Consider the following 19744-nt stretch of genomic DNA (forward strand, 5'->3'; position numbering starts at 1 on the left):
GCCGTCAAAGCAACAGCTGTCAGTGTCAGCTGTTCGAAATTCGAAATTCAAGCATTCGAACATCCAAACAAATATTACAAATTGAACTAAGAATGTGTAGCAATAGTTTAACTGATTATCAATTCACAAAAGCATTTAAACATGGAAAATTCTGTTCGGTCTACAAGGCAAATTGTACTGTCAACGATCGTGTTGTAGTTATCAAGAAGTTTTCGCTGGAACAGGAAGATGATGCCGAATTGAAGCGACTCTTCGCCGAGATCCAATGTTGTCGCCAATTCAAACATCCAAATATCAATGAGATACTCCATAGTTTTATTGTGGACAGCGATGTATATGTCCTGTATCCGTATATGTGCTTTGGAACGTGCCAAATTTTACTCGAAAGCATTTTTACGAATGGACTGCCAGAGCCTCTGATAGCATTGATTTTTAAGGATGTCCTCTCCGCCCTTATGTACATACACACGAATGATTTTGTCCACGGATCCGTCAGAGCCCATCATATATTACTGGACAGCCAGAAAGCAGTATTATCGAATTTCCATGAGAGCCGCAGTTTCATAAAACATGGCAAAAAGAAACCGGTTCTACATGGCATCTCCCATGAGAAGAATTTAAACTGGGCTGCCCCGGAAGTCCTAGATCAGAATGTCCATGGGTTTACCGAGAAGTGCGATATCTACTCCGTGGGCATAACGGCCTGTGAAATGGCCAACGGCATTCAACCGTATTCGGAAACCCAGCCCACACTCATGTACACGGAGAAAATACGCGGAAATGTGCCATCCCTGCTAGATAGATCGACGTACACCATGCTCCTGGATGACCAGGGTAAAATGCCATTTGAGAATGCAACAACAAGAAGAACCTATGAGATTTTCAGTCAACGTGTGCTCACCGACGATTTTCATCAGTTCGTGGAAATTTGCCTGAATCGAAATGCGGAGAATCGTTGGAGCGCCAAGAAGCTAATGACGCACGCATTCTTCAAGCAATGCCGGCACGTCTCCATCTCGGATCACATCAAGAAATGCCGCAGCGAATCGCAAAACAATTCCTTAATAGACGACGAAAGCATCGGGCCACTGGACGATCATGCACAGGAATGCCGCGAAGATGTTCAATGGAATTTTTAAGAAACTTAATTCTGGCTTATAACTTAAATAAAACAAAACCAAGATTTTAGACAAAAGACAAGTTTGAAAAACTTGTTGTTTTTAACTTTAGTTGTTTTTTTACACGCCATTCTAATTTTGATTGTTGACCAATTGGTTAAATTGTATATAATTATAGACTTTTAGAAGAATCGCTCGTAAAAAAATTGTAAATTGTCAGCTATGCGATTCAATTGAAATCCATAATTTATTTCACATAATTTACTATAATATAAATGTGGCTTTATTTACAGTACATATTCTTGTGTTTGTTATAATTATCCATTAATAAGTTGCTCGATTCAAGCCAAAGCTAATGCGTAAGTTCGCCTTGTTATTCGCCATATTTTGCGTTTAAATCTTGTAAAATTGTATTTCCCGTAAATATCTATTTGGAATGTGCTTGAATTGAACATAAAAATTATATATCACTTGTCGCCTCTAGAAACAAATCGATGTGAGGTGGAAAACAAGTTATAAATGTTGGTCTTGCTGTTGTTTTTTTTTTTTTTATTACGTATTATTAAACAAAATTAATAACAATTAGGCGTAATCTGTTCAACTAAAATTAAAATTATTTAACAAATAACTAATTAGAAATTGCTTGGTTTTGTGTGGTGTTTCGATTTTAAACTTAAAATAAAATTAAAATTCAACTAAATATTTGGACAAAAATCACGCACAAATTGCTTTAAAGTTTAAACGGTGCGCTCTTTAGTACGCTTAAGGTTTTCTCTTCTTTTTAAATACATCAATATAAAACATAACTGTCTATAGAGCGCGTAAAATGTACAAATTTAAATTTAAAATATATAAATATATCATAGTATGATTTAGCGGGCTATCACTGATAAATAACATTAGTATTTTTTTCTTTTAATTTCTATATATATGTTTATATATATTTTATGTGAAGCATATTAGTTTTGTATTGTTTAACGAAAATGTGTTAGTACCCGGTTTTATACCTTGCTTTAACTTTCTTTCTTTTCTTGGCAATGCTAGGGCGCATCGTACTGTAAATAAGTTTGGGAATTTAAAAACTAAATTAAGGTAGTTGTTTTTTTTCTAGCCTGCAAAACTTGTAACTGCTTAGGTCGGATTTCCATATGTATGTATATGCGTATATACCATATACATATGCATAACTTTGTTTTTATAAATATATATAGATTACTTAAAAATTAAAATAGTTTTAACGTTGACTAACATGCCACACAATCAAATAACTCTTATCGCCTCGATTTTCAATCGTTTGATTTGGTTCCAGTTGAATACTGTTCTCCATATCATTGTCATCTGTAAAAGTTGAAGGAAATTTAATTAGTATATCAAGTTAGGCAAAAGTTGGATTATAATGTACACATAGTTAGTGCTGCAGCGACAAAACTACAAAGGATCGCAAATTGCTGTCTTGATAATTATATTATACAAAAGCATTTAAGAGTATTATTATATTATGTTTGCAGCGCATCAAAGTTTTTGCTGCTCAACTTGATTGACTTTTAATATCGTCTGCGTGGTTAAGAGTTGAATAGAATTTAGTTTAGATTAGTAATAGATTTTCTTTTTAATTAGTGAGAGTGCGCGTTTTGTTTGGTAGTTTGTAGAATAGCCATCAGTTTATACAGTTTAAAAATATATTAAGCAAAACTAAATAAAATACAATTAGCTACATATTAAAAAAATTAACTGTTAAGGCAGCTACAACCAAAAAAACTAAAAATTAAAAAACCGAATTTGAAAAGAAAGTTAAATTATATGTTTAAACTTATATATAAAACAACGTAGATATTATTTGTACAATTGCTTCCTTCATAAAATACTCGAGAAAGACAAATCACAAGAACACCAATGAGATCAGTTTTGAACAAGTTACAATTTCCACTTGTGACCTGGGTGGAGTTTTTTTTGGAACTGTGTGACAAAGTGCAGAAACATGTGGACGGGGAAAACGTGATAATCAACAGAAAGAAATATAAAAAAAAATACATTTAACATAAATTTGCATAAACCTTAGGGTCTTTCGATCAGGTCACACACACGCATGGGCTCAGATAAATGCTGCATTCCAAATTTGAGCTTGGGCCTACGGGCGGGCGGCGCGACTACAAATTGAAGGTACTGAACGGCCGGCAAAGTTAAACGAAAAGAAAATGCGATTAAATCAACGAAAAAGAATACACAACAATACAACAAAAAAAAACTAAGCAAAAATAACTCAAAAACATAAAAAACAGCGCAAATCAAAATATATAAACAAATGTAAACCGAAGATCAAAATCAAAAGCAAGGCTTACGTATCGACTTTCCAAACTATCAAATGCGCTGCATTATCACTAGCATCGTATTTTTCATGTCCTGCAGAGGAATATGGAACGATTATACTATATATTGCATATATATAGACAGATAAGGAGAAAGAGAGCGCGCGCTCGCTGATTTTTTGGCTGCCAATTGGTTAACTAGAGCTTGGACGGCCGCTGGCTCCACTTACTTATGCGAAAATCAATATAACCCTCGCCACCGCACATGACCAACATGTCGGGTCGCTTGTTGCTAAAGGTGAGCGTGCCATTCGGCTGCTGGAGCATGGGCACGGATACAAAGAACTTGACCGCATCGCGATGGCCATGGAAGGACAGTTGAGCATTGGCCATGCAGCACAATGGCATGTGGCCATGTGGATCAGCTGGATAGGCCAAGAGAAACGAGTATTAATTAATGTGTAAACTTAGTTTAGTCGCAATCGCTGCTCACATGACTTTTGCTGCATCTCGGCCAGGGGCACGGAAATGATAACGCCATTGCTGGTGCCGATCCAGAGGCGATTGCACGAGACCATCAGCGCTGTGATGCGCACAAAACTAAAGCCCAGCTTGCCGGTGCCCAGCATCTTGGAAACATACGGCTCAATGTCCACATCCTGCTTGTGCTCAAATGTATGCGTATTGTACAGACGCAGCGTGGAATCCAGGCTATGAAAGCAGAGATTGTATTATTTGCGCTTGACTGGAGTTGAGCTAGTTGTGTTTACCGTATGGATACCCAAACGCCGGCACCTGTCGCTGCCATTTGGCGCACTTGGCTCTCCTTGCGCGGATGCGCGTCCAGCGAGTGTACAATGTTTAGCGATATTGGATCAACAATAAAGATCTTGTTGCGATGCGCGGCCCAAATGCGCTCGCCGGCCACACAGAGGCAACGTATCGAATGATTGCGATCACCGACCGTAACCAGGTGATAACTATTCAGATCCCATTGGCCGTCTGTTTGGCGGCGAAACACGGCTAACTGAGCATTGGCCAGCGCAACAACAACACGCGCCTCCACATGGACAATCGCCAACACCGCATCGGGCAGGAGCACCTTGTGCAGACACTCATGCCAGCGCCCCACACTGCTGTGCACATATAGCCAACCGTCCTGGGCACCTAGCCACATTGTGGGTCCCACTGAGCTCATGGCCGGCTCTTCGCGCTCCTTGGTGCCCAGTATGGGATTCAGTGATTTGATGCTGAATTGGACATTGTTGCTGCTGTTGTTGTTGTTGACGTGATTGTGGCTGTTGTTATCCGAGCTGCTGGGCAGTCGCTGCGGTGCACCCGGCAGCGCCTGACGTATCTTAATAGCTTCTACATTGGCCAGCGGTTCGGTTGCATCCACGGCGGGCAGTTGCTCATTGGATTTCTCCGTAGCCTCTTTGGCCACTGCCACGCCCACAACAGTAATTGGCGCCGGCACCTCCTCCTCCAGGGAGTTTTGCTTGCTATTGCTGTTCTGATCGGATTTGGGTTTAACGCGCACAAACTCCACCTTGCCAAGCAGCTCAGTACCCTCGCCTGGTCGTTGCAGCATCTCGCCCGCCTTGACCACCTCCGATTGCTCCAACAGTGCATAGTCACTCTCCATGGCGCCCTGCACGGAGGCAATGCACAGCAGATGCGATGCGCATATCGGAAAAGCATCCAGCACCGTGGCCGACTGATTTGCATCCACCACACTGACCGTACTAGCGGCATGAGTGCTGGTGCAGATCCATACAAACGAGCTGAGCTGCGTCTCGGGCTCAAGAGTCTCTAGGCTGGCACGTGCCATTTGACGATCCAGCGCCTCGGCGCTGTGTTCCGCCGTCGGGCTAGATATCTCTGCAATTTTGAGCGTTGAGCGCGGCGCATATGGTGAATCGGGGGGTATCAGCGATTGACCATCCTTTGTGAAGCCACCCTGCAGATTGACACCTGCCGCACAAAATACTTTCATGTGCGGCGATGCCTCGGCCAGGGGATTACAATAGACGGGCACGGGCACGCCACCTGAGTGCCGACTTGGATTGGCATCCTGATTCGTCTTGTTTATGGGCAAGCTCCAGCCGTAGGCATGCAGTCGTCCGTCCTCCTTTTGCACATGGGCACGCAGTTGGCGATATTGTTCACGCCGCCTCGCGTTGATGCGCTCTGAGCTGCCCTCTTCCGAATAATCCTTGGCCATGATTAGTGCATTCGCAAGCCCGGCGCTGGCCGGATGCGGCGGTGGCTGTGAACCGGCTATGGCAAGGCGATTGTCGCTTCCTCCACGGCTAGGTGATCCATGACTGTGGGCAGGGCTTCCTCCGCCTGTGTGACGAAACATCGGCCCCCCTCCAAGCCCGTCGGCGCCGCGCTCCGACGAACGATTGGAGTGGCTGTTCGGTAAGTAGAAAACATTCAATAGGATACCCCTGGCCAGTGTAGAGTACACATGGAATACTCACGTAAAAAGATTACTAAAGTATTGCCAAATGCCTTGCTTCGACTTCTTGTCCAAATTGTCCACAGTGCGCGAGGCGCGCAGTATTTCCGTCAGGCGCACCGCCTCCTGCAGTTCCATTAGCCGCTCCTTGTACTGATTGCGCTCCATTAGCACCATTGCCATTTCCACGCGTGTAAAGCGTTTGCGCTGCGCCAGCGGCACATCATTCTCCTCCTGCTCGGTGCCTGACACAGAGAACGAAGACATTAATTGGTTGTGTTTATCTTGGGGTAGCAATCTGTAGCAACTTACTTTGCTGTTTCACCTGCTCCTTGGTCTTCTTGAGCTCATCTTCTAGTTCGCCGATGCGTTGCCTGAGCTTGGTACGCGACTGTTGCATAGCATTCAGTTCTTCGCGCACAATTTCTACCTCACCCGTCAGCTCATCCACTTTGACAATTAAATCGTCCTTGACAATGTTGAGTGCATTTCTGTGGCGATTGATTGATTGACATAAGTGGATCGATTCTCATAGTTGTCCACTTAAATTAGTCACACTTACTTGGTCGCTAGCAGCTCATTATTCTCCATTATAAGATTCTCCACCTCTTTGCCCATGCCTGGAAAATTATTTATAATGCTATTAGTAAAGCAAATCAAATTGATATGAAAAACATTATTAAATGAGTTTTGGGGTGTGGAACGCATGAGAAAGTTATGTGGAACGTAAGAAAATGGAACAAATTATATGGATCGAATTGTTGGATGGAAGTGAAACATACGTGGAATATAAATGGATTTTGTATATCAGATCAAAAGACATGCATAACATTAGTGAAAAAACGATAAACGTAAACTGGGATAAGCAGAATTGATGTAATTCGAAATCAAAGTCAAAACCCGAACCAAAACTAATCTTAACAAAAAAAAAATATCAAAATAAAACGAATGGTAACTCAAAACCAAAACTATGATTAATCCAAAACATGGCTAGATCACCCGCTAACACCAACAGTGAATTTTAACTGAAGTTTAAAGGCGCAGAGAAAGAGAGAGACTAGAGACTAAGAGACACTACTTACATAGAAAGAGACTAGAATAGTATGGAAACTTTAGGTATGAATAAATCGTATCGCACTTGAAAACTTACCAAAATAGTTGTCGTTAGCTTTGATATTTTTTTGTTGTAGGTGTCGGTGTTTTGTGTTTGGTTTTTGTACAAAAAGAGTTTTTTTTTTTTGGGTTGTTGTTTGGGAACAAGGATTTTGGAATAAGTAAAATGGTTTTGGTATAAAAAGAGAAATTTAAAATTTCATTAGAGGTCAATAAATATGATATTTTATTAGGCTTTGCAATGGTGACAACAGTATCTCGAGCACATCAATTCCAACACATATCACAAAACAAGTTTCGTTAGAGTATCCGCCTGTTTTCTATATATTCTTATATATTTTTTTTTGTTCAGTCGATTATCGTATGATATTTGATGTATTTACAGGTTATATAGATGATTCCATATATGTAGGAATTATATGGTGTTGGTGGTTGAGTTTGTTGTGGTTGTTGTTCTTGGAGTTGGTCTTGTGTGTGGTACCTACCTGAGGATGCGTACTCTCCGGGATGTACCCAGCTGCCTATTGCGGGAAGAGACACAGAGAGAGAGAGAAAGAGAAAGATGGTGAGACAAGTGGACAAGTAACCATGGAGTCCCAGCAGATTTGAGTGTGCGTTTGTGTTTGTGCATAGCAAACATTCAAAGAGAGACAAAAGAGAAATTAAAAGATTGCATTGAGAAAACTTTGAGGCAAGCGCGTGCTCGAAATCTAATTGGCGTCCGAGCAGGGATCTATCGCTTACCTGTAACAATCTCATTCTCTTCGCTCTCTTCGTTATCCTGGAAGGACAATTCTTGGTATAGATTATTGTCCGAGCGCTGTTCCTTTTTGGTGGTCGAACGACCAACTTGGATTGGTTCGGGTTTATTTTATGTATTGGCGGGTTCGTTTTGTTTTTGTTTGGTTTTTTTTTTTAGTGAAGTTAACACAAACACAAAAGAAAGTAGAAAATTTGTTGGAAAATTAGTAGAGTTGCAGGTTAGCTAAAGGTTCAGCCAGATGGTAGACGCCTCCACCTACCATTTGCGGGCACATTTGGCACAACGGGACTCATATCTGGACTCTGCGGCGAGGTGGCCTGATGTTGTTGCTGCAGCGCATCTGTTGCGGCGCCACGTTCCACGGTGCCAGCCAAATTATCTAGTTCATTCTGCAGGGATGGCGGTCCCGAATCATCCGACTGGCTGCCTACGCTGCAAATCGTCTCCGTGTCCAGCATAACAGAATTCTCCAGCGAGGCAAAGCCATAGGAGACGGGGCCGGAGCTGCGCGCCACTGGGTTAAGTCGCGCCCGACTCACCTCCATGCGATCGGAGGCATTGCTCATTTGTGAGTGCGTCGAGCCCATCAGCATTTTGGTACGTTCCATGTAGTCCACATGGTTCTTGAACAGTTCTGTGTAGCGTTCGTGCAGCCTGGCATATTCCTATGTGTGGAATTGTGTGTGTGAGTTCAAGATGAAAGTTAGCAAAGGTCAACAACTGGTTTATGGCTGGCTGCTTTACCTTTTTGAGGTCCGCCTCTCGCTCCTCCAGGCGACTGGCATGCTCCACGCTGTTCTTGTGCTTCAGCTCCAGCATGCGCACTATGCTCTCTAGGGACTCCAGACGGCTTGCCAGCTCTTTGTTCTCCTGTTCAGCCAAGTCCTCCGCCTCCAGCAGCTGCATTAAGTGAAACGTTTTTATGAATTGCTGATTTCAATTGCAACTTTCGAGCTTGTCTTACTTTTTGCTCGGACTGCTTGCGCGCGCTCTTCTCGCGCTCATACTGGGTAACCAGCTGTTCATTGTCCTCGCGCAGCAACTCCACCTCGACATCCTGTTCTTGATTGATGCGATAGGAGGCATCCAGGCACTCCAGCACGTTTACAAGCAGCGGCATTAGGTTCTTAACCACATCCTCGTCGTAGCGATTGATCATTCGCTCGAACTCCTGATAAATGCTGCCAGCCAGCTGCTGCACCTGTAGAGTGAAGGAGTCAAAGAGAAGTGCATCAATTTCAAATGCAAAGCCACAGAAACAACAACGACAAGACAAAGTTAGTGCGAGATAGAGATAGATAGAGAGAAGGAGAGAAATTAGAGTAACACGGTCGCACTTTTAATGTCTCAATTAAAACCTTTTGTAATTGCGGTTTGCGGCTGCTTTGTTTTATGAATGAAAAACTCCCAAATGAAAGGCAAGTTAAGCGTTGCCAGACCCCGCGATGACCCCACAGATGGTTAAGTAAGAGCAGGCAATGGGAAAGCTGGAAAGGTCAAAGTTGAAAGCTTCCCATGCCATTCGGTTAGTTAAAAAACAAATAAAACTCAAAATAGTTGCAAAGCGTAACAGAAAAAATATTAAAAAAGAAAATTAACGAAATAAACAATTTGAAATATCGTGCGTTTAGTTAACATATAAAGTGAGACAACAATTAAAAAGGCACCAAAAATTTTGAACTCACGATGCTGACAACCTGTTCATTCTGAAAGAGAAAGAAAAAAGAAAGAGAAAAGGGCACATATAAAAAACTCAAGTTAAATCAAATTAAAGTTAACACATAAGACAAATAAAAATAATTGAAACCCACAAAGTGCATACCCCTATGAGAAATGCGAGTGCATATTAAATATGAGCATGAAATGATATTTAATATTTAAGTTTCAAATTAAACATATAAATTACGTGAAACAAAATAAATAAAAATTAATTTCGGACTGCCGAACATCAAAATACCCTGGCAGATAAATGGCGAGGTGGTAGAAATTATTCATAAAACATAGTAAAATAAAGCCAAAACATAAATTGAAAATTAATTATAGTAGGTATATACTTTATGGCATCGGAAATGTCTGATAACAAAATTGCTGTACCTTCTACTAGTAGAATTGTATTCAAACTCTGGTTAAGGCGTTTAATCATGTTTGGTTTTCCGCAATAAAATAATGTTTTATTCAAGGCTGGGCTCGATATGCTTATAAGGCCAGCTGGCTTATGCATAGAAGCTATTTCTGCTCTCCAGTTGTTGGAAGTTTAACCAGTTTTATAGCCAAGCAGCAGCAGCAGCAGCAACAACAAAGTTGGATAGCAAATGCGTCACAGCTGTGACGGAGTCGCTTGAATGAGTTAAATCGAGTTGGTTTGACGCAGTTAACAGGTAACTCAAGCGGCATGTGAAGCATGTGTCTGTCTAAGGGGATTTGTAAGTGACAGCTTGATGATGAGCTCATGCTCTGCGCATTTGCATGGAGGGCAATCCGATTAAATCCCTTGCGAAGCTGATTAAGTGCAAAAATCAATGACGACTCTTTGATTGCCAGACAAAATAGAACAAGTGGGCATGCTCTAGCAGAGTGTTCGACTAGGAGATACCCTAGGCTAAAAAAAACCTTAACTAAAAACCGATAAGCATTGGCATTGACTTTAGAGCAACGGGAAGTTAATTAATATTTTCCCTAGCTATTGGACGAACGGACATATCTACGGGTATGATAAGGCCAGGTTGCAGATTATGAGAGAATAAATATATACTATTTTGGGTCACGTTGATCCACACATAAACATTATACCCTTTTCTTTTGCGCAATGAGTACTGAGTATATAATCAAGGGGGGTGTTGGGGATTGAAACGAAAGAGGGGAATGTACATAAAAATAAACTGCTAAGCGAATTGCGTGAGGCAACATTAAATTAGGCAAACGGACGTTTTATTGATTTCTATTCTCTGCCACAACTACCTCTCTCTTTTCCGCTCACTCTTTAAACTCCTTTTTCGGCCAGCCTTTTGGCACTTGTGAATGTCAATGACTCGCGCTGGGGTCAGCTGATGCATAATAAACAAGCCAAAGAGAGAGAGAGAGAGAGAGCGGAAGTGAGAGATAATGGCAAAGTTAAATAGTTGGCAGACATATGTAACTGAGATAGTGGCACTTCCTGTGAGGCATGGCACATTATCTTGTGTCTGGGTACAATTATGAGCAGCGCACTTTACTTGTTAAAAGATATGAAAAGTCTTATCACATAAGCATTGCCCGCATGAATCAGTTGATAAGACGCATGTATACCTTCTCGGACATGACCATATTGTTGTCCTCGGTGCCGTAGACCGTTTCAGCGCCCGACTGTGGTCCACAGTTATTGAGCATTGTGTCATCGTTGTCCATCATGTTTGTGTTGTTGTTGTTGTTGTCTTTGCTTTGGGTCTCTATGTTGTGCCTCTTCCTTAATTACGCATTCAAGTGTGGGTGGCTGTGGCTGTGTGTATGTGTGTGTGTGTGGGGTTGGGTACACACTGTCACACGTCACGCGTTATGCAGCTTTCAACCCCAAACAACAACAAAACACTGTCCAGCTACTGTGTGTGCTGCACCCACACATGCACACACACTTACATACACAACATATACTACGTCAATACAGGTGCAGTCGTTTGGCTATTTGTTCTCGTAGTGTTAATAAGTTTTCTTTTTGGTGTATATTATATAGCTCGATTATTTTTAATATAATTGCATTTTCTGGTTGTTCTGCGTGTCACTTATTTGCGTTTTTCGCTGTGGCTATGTTTGGCCATCATCCTCTTGCCCCCTCCATTTGCGACGTATATTTGACTACTTTTCATTTTTTCGCGAACTTTTTTCGCACGTTACCACTGATCATAGCATTTGTATTTTATAGCTACGGCATAACCACATAGCTGGAGTATAATTTAAAGCACTTTTAACAATAAAACGCGTTATTTTCAGCGCATTTTGTACAATAAAAATTGAGGGAACAGCAGGCGACCGACCGATTTTCGTGATTGGTGAGAAATGACTGCAGTGTTGGCAAACGTCTAAAAAGAGTCAAAGTAACCATGTATCGCAGCCCTTAAACTATCGCACACAAGTATCTATCGATATATCGATTTCGCTCATGACACGCTGTCATTTGACGTTTGTGTTGTTGCTGGATTTCGCTGTCGCAGCTGTTTTGTTTCATTTTTGCATTTAATAAATTAAATCCAACATGGTTTTTGTAAAAAACTGGGAAGACTTCGAAATCGCTGCCGAAAACATGTACATGGCGAATCCGCAAAACTGCCGGTACACCATGAAATACGTGCACACCAAGGGACACATACTGCTTAAAATGACGGACAACGTGAAGGTATTAAATTTTGCTGAACAATAAATGAAATGTCCTGATGTACGTACAAATTTACTTGCAGTGTGTGCAGTATAAGGCGGAAAACATGCCCGATCTAAAGAAAATTGAGAAAATCACAAGCAATCTGGTTGGTCATATGGCATCAAAGGAATAGATTAACAACAAATTGGCCACGGCAGCAGTTTGGACCGAACGAAACAACAACAATGTAAATGATTTGTTGTTGTTGCTAACTGGACTGATCGCCGTGTGTTTCACCTACACTTGTTTAGTTTTTAAGCGCACTGGCCCCAAAGGCGGCTAAGCATGTGGCAACAAGAGTAGTTACTGTTTAAATAACATTTTATAAATGTTAGCTCTGTGCACAGCAGCCAGCCGAAAAGGCGCCAGTGCAGTTTTAAAATTTATTGTACTTTTGTATTTATTGTAATGTAAATGGGTGCAGTTAGCTGCATTATAGTGACATATTGAAATTAGTCCACATTTCCATGAAATGCTTTAAACGAATTAAATGGTGTTTTATAAGAAAATTGCTTGTTTTTAAGTATCGATTATCGGCTTTGGTAGCGCAATATATCGGCAAACACAATATGAACTATAGAGGGCGCTGTCAAGCCGTTAGCAATTTAAACGTATCAATGCACGAAATTAAACAATTGTTTTATTTTTGAGCAACATTTTACACTTGTAAGCTAGGTAGTTTTGTAATTTTGTCGCTGCCACTTGGGTACAAAAATGTTAATTGCCTAGCCATTAAAGCGATTAAACAGCCAAAACAAACAATTTGCAATGCACAGGTGTGTATGAGTCAGTCAAAGGTGAGTGCGTGAGCGATGCGAAAGAACGTTGATGTGATGCTGCGGCTGCTGCTGTTGCTGCTGTTGCTGCTGTACCTCAGTCGCTGACCGCAGTTACTCACTTAATAAGCGAAGAGCAAATATTTGTTTATTTGCATATGAGACACTCGAGTTTATTTGCCACAGGAGATTGACAGCAATGCGAGCTGCGCAAGTTTGATGCCTCAAATCATGAGATCAGAGACAGAAAGGCAGAGCGAGAAAGAGAGAGAGAGGGGCGATCAGTAGCCCTGTCGGAACAGCAAAGTGTTGTTGACCAAATGCCACAAGAAGTGTTTGCCCATGCAGAATGAGTGTGCGGCTGCAACTAGGCAACTCAGTAGCCACTTTGGATTAAGGCAACTAAAAACGTTTGTTTGACCCAAAGAACGAGAAACGTTTGGAACGGATCGTTCGGCCGCTTTTGATCAACGTCACAGGCCCTACACTTGCAGCTCAAGCAGCCTGACACTTGGCTTTGATTAGAGCCCGTCGAAGCCGACGACGACGACGACGACGACGACGATAACGACTTACACCTGACTGTTTCCGGCCCCCAGGTCGACTCTAGTGCCGCGAGACAAGCTCGTTTGGCTTCTGTTTGTCGACGCGATCCGACTGCCAGCCAGTCCAGGGCCCATTTGGAGGCATCTTTATCGGATGTTTGTGTTTGCCGTTTTGTGCTTTTGACTATGTTGTTTACCGTGCATCCATTGCAATCACAATCATATACCCCCTTGAAGCCCGCTGCAAATGCCAAATCGTAAACCACAAATGCAGTCCGGGCTCATAAATTGAAGGCAACTAATACGAAATCTACAAATCAAATAAATAAACAGCCAATCTGAAATATATATGATGAGAGCGTGCAGCCGAGGGCTACTGGTATTCGACAAAAAAAAAAACAAAAAACCATAAACGCAACATTCAACGATCGTTACAAGTCGATAAAGAAGCCACCAACACCACCAGCTCCATTGGCTTTAATTAGGCACAGTGGCTGGCCATAGAGAGGCACATAAAGAGTTACCCACGCTGCGATAAACTTGACAAATAACATAAATGCTTTTTATTGCGGGTGGTGTTTGGCTGACTTGGGCCTTTGGAGGGGGGTCTTGGGGTGCGTCTCGGGGTGCCCTTCTCGTAAGCTTGCTCAAACAACAGCCAACCGATGGACTGGGTGTACTTACTCCTGGTATTACGCCGTTGCATGCATTTTATGACACCCACTGGCGTCAATTATAAAGATATTTAAGTACAGTTAGCTAGCAATTAGACGGGGCTCTGTCGACTGCACATGGCAAAACAAATCCCTGAGATTTCGCTTTTATATATATATAAATTACGGCCATCGATAGTCGGTCATATGACAATTAGTTGTAAATTAAGACCATGTCGCGTTGCCTTATGCAAGTGCAAAAAAAAGTAACTAAGACAACTTAATTTAGCGCGCATTGCAAAAGGCTTCAACAAGTTAGTCGGGTGCAACCGACTGCCCAATACTCGCTCACAGTCTCAGTTTAAGGTATATTGAGTGGCCTAGTTCTTGGGTCGACTCTTGGAAAAGCTTTACAGCGGCAAGGTCCAAGAATCTTAAGCCCAGTTATACACAAAATTTAATGAAACAGAAATTCAAAAATTGTTTAGCTAACATTAAAAACTTTTTAAGTTAGATCCAGCTTCAAAGCATAAATAATATAGGTCCTAAAAATTGCCTGTATGTTAACACAGATAGATGCCATATTTTGTGGAGTTCAAATCCAACCTGTATTTTGAGTACGGATGCCAAATATTTCGGTACAACAAACAACAAGAAAATAAAATTCGAACCAGCTTTAGCAGTTAGCTGGTTCAAACCATAAAAAAAACACTGACAAATTATGTTGTATTTGCATTTTGATGCATAAATCGAACCTAAATTCATTTGGCCGCAGTTCCTTCTTAACATGAACTGAAGCCTAGATTGAAAAGCTTTATTTAAAATGTGATAATATATCGAAATTGGTTTTTAAGATTTTCCAAGCCCCCTTAACACCATACCAGTCGCTAACATATAAGACTATAAAAATGTTAAAATGAAGTCGCGTTCAGATGCCCCTTTCACTTTGGGAACGAGTATCAAAATGGGCGACACAAGCAGTTGGATAGCCGAAAGAGCAGAGAAGCTTTGAGTCGGCCTCCTTTGCCGTTGGGTTGACCAAGTTTGCATTGATGAGTTTCCCTTCACTGTGGTCGTCCACTTGGACTGTGCAAATAAGCCACGTTTAATTATGACCATTAGCCACTGTTGAGCGGCTACCGTTTTGAGTCAATACACTGCAAACGGCTCTTGATGGATTTTCGGACTTTTTTAAAATTTCGCTTTGTTGTGCAAATGGCGAGCGCAACGGTGACGACCCAATGGTCGATAATGCTCATTAATGAGCACCTCATTGACGCAAGCCATTGACCGAATTGTGATATGCCCGATTGTTGTGACTCATTCCCGAAGGAGGGGGGCTAAAATATGTATTATACTACTTACTTTTAAAGTGTGGTTTATCATCAGCATGATTTTTGATTAAATATGTGATTAGTGTGGCGAAATGAAAAGGTTTTAAGGAAGCGTCTAAATGTGGCAATATTCGGTATATGTATATACTTTAATATAGGACATGTACTTCAAGTTACCAAAATAATGTCTCTTACTTTGTATAAAAACACCAATCAGGTGTTTTCTAAAATCCTATTTAATTAAATTAATCCCATTTCCCCTCTATTAAGTGTATGAAGCGCAAACAAAAAGTAGCCCATGAGAATTATTACAGGCAAACATTAACTCAGAAATAAAAAATATAAGAATGTAAGAAAAACATAAAATTATTTGCTTTCATTAAAGAAAATAATAAGAATCATACTGAAAGCAACAGCGTATAGTTAAAATGAGCCAAGAGTCATGATTTTATATTAAATAAAAAAAAAAAAACATTTTGTTATATTTGAATACTAGATTTATAGAAACACATTTTCAATAAAAATTAAGTCGGAAGCTACAAATTAAAAACAAAATTGTTTTTGATTTTTGTTTTTAGTAAACCTCGGAACTTGAGCTAGCTAAGCTAAAATTGATTGAATCAAGATACTTATATTGAAAATGGCGTAACTTTCTTTATTTAAATGCCAATTGCTTGACTTCATCTTCTAAAGAACAGTACAAAAAAGTGACTCCTGCTATAGAGGTTTTTTTTCTTTATAAGCATATCTTTTTTTTTGTCCATAATTGATTCATACAGTCACAATTATTATTTAACACTGACCCATAGAACACGTTGTTTTTTTAGTGCGCTCACTTCCTGGCTGATTTTTCGCATTCAGAATCGTAAAAAAATAAACATGAATAACCGGAAGAGGCCACAGCTCTGGACTTTGCTTGACGTCAAGCCGTGCCCTTAGTAATGCATGTAGAGCTATTATCAATATCAATCATCATTTTGTTATAGCTGGCTAATCAATGTCGGTGACACAATGTCTATAAGGAAACAAAATATCATTTCATTATAATTGAATCACTTTACAAGCGATACGGGTTTTTTTTTAAGAAATCGCTTAGCTATCAATATGTTATAGAAATACTAAAGTTAATTGGAAACTGAAATTCAAGAAGGTGAAGTAAACAGATTTGTCATAGTATTAGAACCGAGCACATCGATTTGGAAGGGCGGAGTGTTCCGCTTTTGGGCACTCTCCGAGCTATCGGAGCACACAAATCAAAATCAAAATAACAGAAAATGTAAGGTGATTTCCAAGTGGTTGTTGTTGTTGTTATTGTTGATAAATGCAATTGTTGTTAATAATACATGCTATATACGGTTATATACGACTTTTGGTTGGCTCGCACTCGTAACATGTTATTTATAACAAGGCATTTGGATGGTAGGCCCAACGTTGGCAGTCGCCTGGTAAATCAACGTCTATGATTAGAGCTTAATACCATCTTGATAGGCAGCTGTGGCAAATTGATAAATCAAATATTTTTACTATAACTGGCGGATCGGCGGCTTATCTTGGGAAAACCAATCTACATGAAATCGTACGCTAATCACTAGATTTGCTCGCCTCGAGTGCCCATTTCCGTGCGGTAGCTTTCCAAAAGCATGACGCGTTTTAAAACGCGCCCAAAAACGCGCCCAACTTCAACTACAGCTTCAGCTTTTGGATCTTCACCGCATCCGCAGCTGTTTACCCATTAGCGTTTGGGGCGACTAAAATGTTTGCGCTGCGGCGTCGCCTTCGTGGTTGCCGTCTGCCTTTGGGTGGGGCGGACTCGGAGTCGGAGCCGGAGCCAGAGTCGGAGTCGAGCATAAAATCATTTTCTCTAAGCATTTTTGGCATTTATTTACCTACGAATTATTGCAAATATAAGTACAGAGCGGCGCGTAAGTGCGGTAGCTTCACTGTCACTGTCTACCCGCTAAGTGTGGACAATTTGAGTGTCGAACTTAAAAGCCAGCGAATGGTTGCCACTGGCGCCACATTGTCCCACATTGTGCCCGAATGTAAATTCATTGAAATTCCCTTTTAATGGAGATTAATGCGCGCAGAGGCGCCCGTTGCCCGTTGCTGTTGATTTTGCTAAATGTTTTCCAAAAATCTACTTCTATTTATTTATTTATGATTTTATTTGATTTTTTTTTTCGCATTGCTTACGACAGCCGGCTAATTAGGAACGTGGGAAAGAGCCGAGATTCCCTGGCGAGTACGTGACGTATACGTTATGTGATGCTAAGATTCAGTTTGGTTTTACGACGTTGAACTAAGTGCAGAACAAAATGGCAAATCATTTTATAGTGTGCCTTTTACTAAACGATTGCTGTGAAATCTAATTCTAAACCTAATTCTAACAATCTAGATTTGGTTAGAAACCGCCTTAAATAAATGGGAAGATATATATCATTATTTTATTTACATATCGTCAAGTCAGATTGAAGACTGTAAAAGCAAAAGGAAAAGATTTGCCAGAAGAGAAAAACAATCTCGATAATCTCTCTGTAACAAATGCGACCAATATATTATCTTTTTTGTTAATTCCTAATCATTAGTTCCGTGCACAGAAAAGTGCTCTTGGCCAATCTTTGGCTAAACTTTGCACCCGTTGGCATTGGTTGCCCCAATCGCCCAAACTGCCATCTGTAAATCCACTTGAGAATCCACAAATCAAGCGATACAACTAAATATAAGGCACATATATTAATGCCGACCCAAAATAAAACGATTAACAAACAATGGAGCTGAGAAATATTTCTATTTCGCATTTATGAGCAAATCAATCAATTTCAATGCAATTTCAATTAGAGTGCCACAAAGTAGAAGAGCGCGATAAGGCCGAACCTCCATAAAGCTGAGGCGACTCGGGTCCGATCACAAACCAATCAAACTGACCGAAGGGTGGCCGTAAAACATGCCCCGGGACACCAATATGGAACTCCGTTCTAGTCGTTTCAGATTCAGGTGTGTTATCGCGGCCGAGCTGCCCGATTTCGATATGTATAATAAACAATTTTAATATTTTTTAATTATGAAAACACGTTGATTATATAAATTAAATCGCAGACGCGATTAGATTACGGCTCGAGTGACACTACGACGCTTAAAGTGCAATTTAAACGGCTTTAAACAAATTTCTATAATTTTCTATACCTCCGTTTCTATAGACCGAGTAGCGCTATCGCTTCTCTGATTATACGCCCTAAAAATGGGTGTGAGGGATTGGGGTCTTGAGAGCGTCAAGAGTCTGGCGGACGCATGCCCACTCTGGCTGATATGCGCTTTGAATTAATTGAAAATTGATTATTGGCGATGGCAAAGGAATCGATAAGAATGGCCTGAGGTGGGCCGAAGTGGGTTGGGGCGGGGTGGGTGTTGGCCTACCGCTTTAGGCTCTCGATAAGCGGTTGGGCAACGGGTTTTAATAATTGAAAATTAATCCATCATAATAGACGTCAAAGACGAGTGAGAGGATGACCAGAACTGGCTCGATAAGTGCGCTCAAAAAAATTAAATGAAATAAAATAAAATAATATAAAGAAGAAAGAAAAACAGATAATAAATTATGAGCACAGTCTGAAAGACAAACAAAGCCTAACCGAAAATAAAATATTGATATCTGAACACACAGTCAGACAGTCAGACAGACAGACAAAGAGACAAACAGAGGCACAGGCAAAGGGATAGGAATAGCCAGGATACGATAACAGCAGCAACGGCAGCGTCATCATTATCTGGCAATTGAATTTACAAAACAAATAATTACAAAATGCAGTACAAATATGAAAGAATATGTGACTCGAGCAACTCTCGTCACACTCCCTCTCACTCACTCTCTCTCTCTCTCAGGTTGTGCGTCTCTGATCAAATACGGAATACAAATCAAAATGCGATTTTCAAGCAGCCAAAAGGTGGCCTTATCTGCAGCACACACACGTTTACCGTACCCGATACCCGAGACTGGAGAGCTGGAGGCTCGGGCTCAAACTCAGACCTGGCGCTATAAGGAAGTGTGCCCCGTGTGCTATGACGAAAGGTTAAAAAACTTTGTCGCAACAACACAACAACAACAACGACAACGGCAGCAAAATGTATCTGAGCAAACAACAACTGCCGTGCATTGCTACACATTTTCTTCCACTATCCAAAGTGGTTGAGTGGTTGTGTGGTTGTGTGGTTGACTGACTGGCTGGCTGGTTCATTGGTTCGCTGCCTGGCTGATGGTATTCAATGGCAGCGAATTTGTTTACGCTGC

The 19744-nt window shown here is 41.0% G+C and overlaps 3 protein-coding genes across 16 annotated transcripts in view; 2 read left to right on the plus strand and 1 right to left on the minus strand.

Moving 5' to 3' along the window:
* Nucleotides 1-20: 20 nt before the first annotated feature.
* Nucleotides 21-1200, plus strand: Stlk (Ste20-like kinase). Its single transcript, XM_002048266.4, has one exon. It carries the CDS (start codon nucleotides 93-95, stop codon nucleotides 1137-1139), a length of 1047 nt encoding a protein of 348 aa, XP_002048302.1. The 5' UTR covers nucleotides 21-92; the 3' UTR covers nucleotides 1140-1200.
* A 146-nt stretch (nucleotides 1201-1346) lies between these two features.
* syd (JNK-interacting protein syd) overlaps nucleotides 1347-19744 on the minus strand; it is a 35086-nt gene continuing 16688 nt past the window's right edge. The window contains exons 1-17 of one of the 14 annotated variants that reach the window (XR_001450445.3): nucleotides 11050-11805; nucleotides 9450-9470; nucleotides 8729-8965; nucleotides 8509-8664; nucleotides 8024-8429; nucleotides 7746-7850; nucleotides 7487-7522; nucleotides 7039-7056; nucleotides 6451-6508; nucleotides 6201-6379; nucleotides 5911-6133; nucleotides 4195-5841; nucleotides 3918-4135; nucleotides 3655-3849; nucleotides 3458-3518; nucleotides 3173-3281; nucleotides 1347-2456 (exon numbers count right to left, since the gene is read on the minus strand). Coding sequence is in view for 11 of the 14 variants with exons in the window: in XM_002048267.4 (XP_002048303.1) it covers nucleotides 2353-2456; nucleotides 3655-3849; nucleotides 3918-4135; nucleotides 4195-5841; nucleotides 5911-6133; nucleotides 6201-6379; nucleotides 6451-6508; nucleotides 7039-7056; nucleotides 7487-7522; nucleotides 7746-7850; nucleotides 8024-8429; nucleotides 8509-8664; nucleotides 8729-8965; nucleotides 9450-9470; nucleotides 11050-11151 (3705 nt within the window). In the remaining 3 variants the exon portion in view is untranslated. Of the gene's footprint in view, nucleotides 2457-3172; nucleotides 3282-3453; nucleotides 3519-3654; nucleotides 3850-3917; nucleotides 4136-4194; nucleotides 5842-5910; nucleotides 6134-6200; nucleotides 6380-6450; nucleotides 6509-7038; nucleotides 7057-7486; nucleotides 7523-7745; nucleotides 7851-8023; nucleotides 8430-8508; nucleotides 8665-8728; nucleotides 8966-9449; nucleotides 9471-11049; nucleotides 11806-19744 lie in introns of those variants that run through there. The other 13 variants (XR_001450444.3, XM_015174991.3, XR_001450443.3 and 10 more) reach the window with 13 other exon arrangements.
* Nucleotides 11919-12660, plus strand: Srp9 (signal recognition particle 9). The gene is made up of 2 exons (XM_002048268.4): nucleotides 11919-12130; nucleotides 12192-12660. The coding sequence occupies exons 1-2, from the start codon at nucleotides 11990-11992 to the stop codon at nucleotides 12282-12284; spliced, it is 234 nt and encodes a 77-aa protein (XP_002048304.1). The 5' UTR covers nucleotides 11919-11989; the 3' UTR covers nucleotides 12285-12660.

The sequence above is a fragment of the Drosophila virilis genome, chromosome 3 (assembly GCF_030788295.1).
Source record: "Drosophila virilis strain 15010-1051.87 chromosome 3, Dvir_AGI_RSII-ME, whole genome shotgun sequence".
Classification (NCBI taxonomy): Eukaryota; Metazoa; Arthropoda; class Insecta; order Diptera; family Drosophilidae; genus Drosophila; species Drosophila virilis.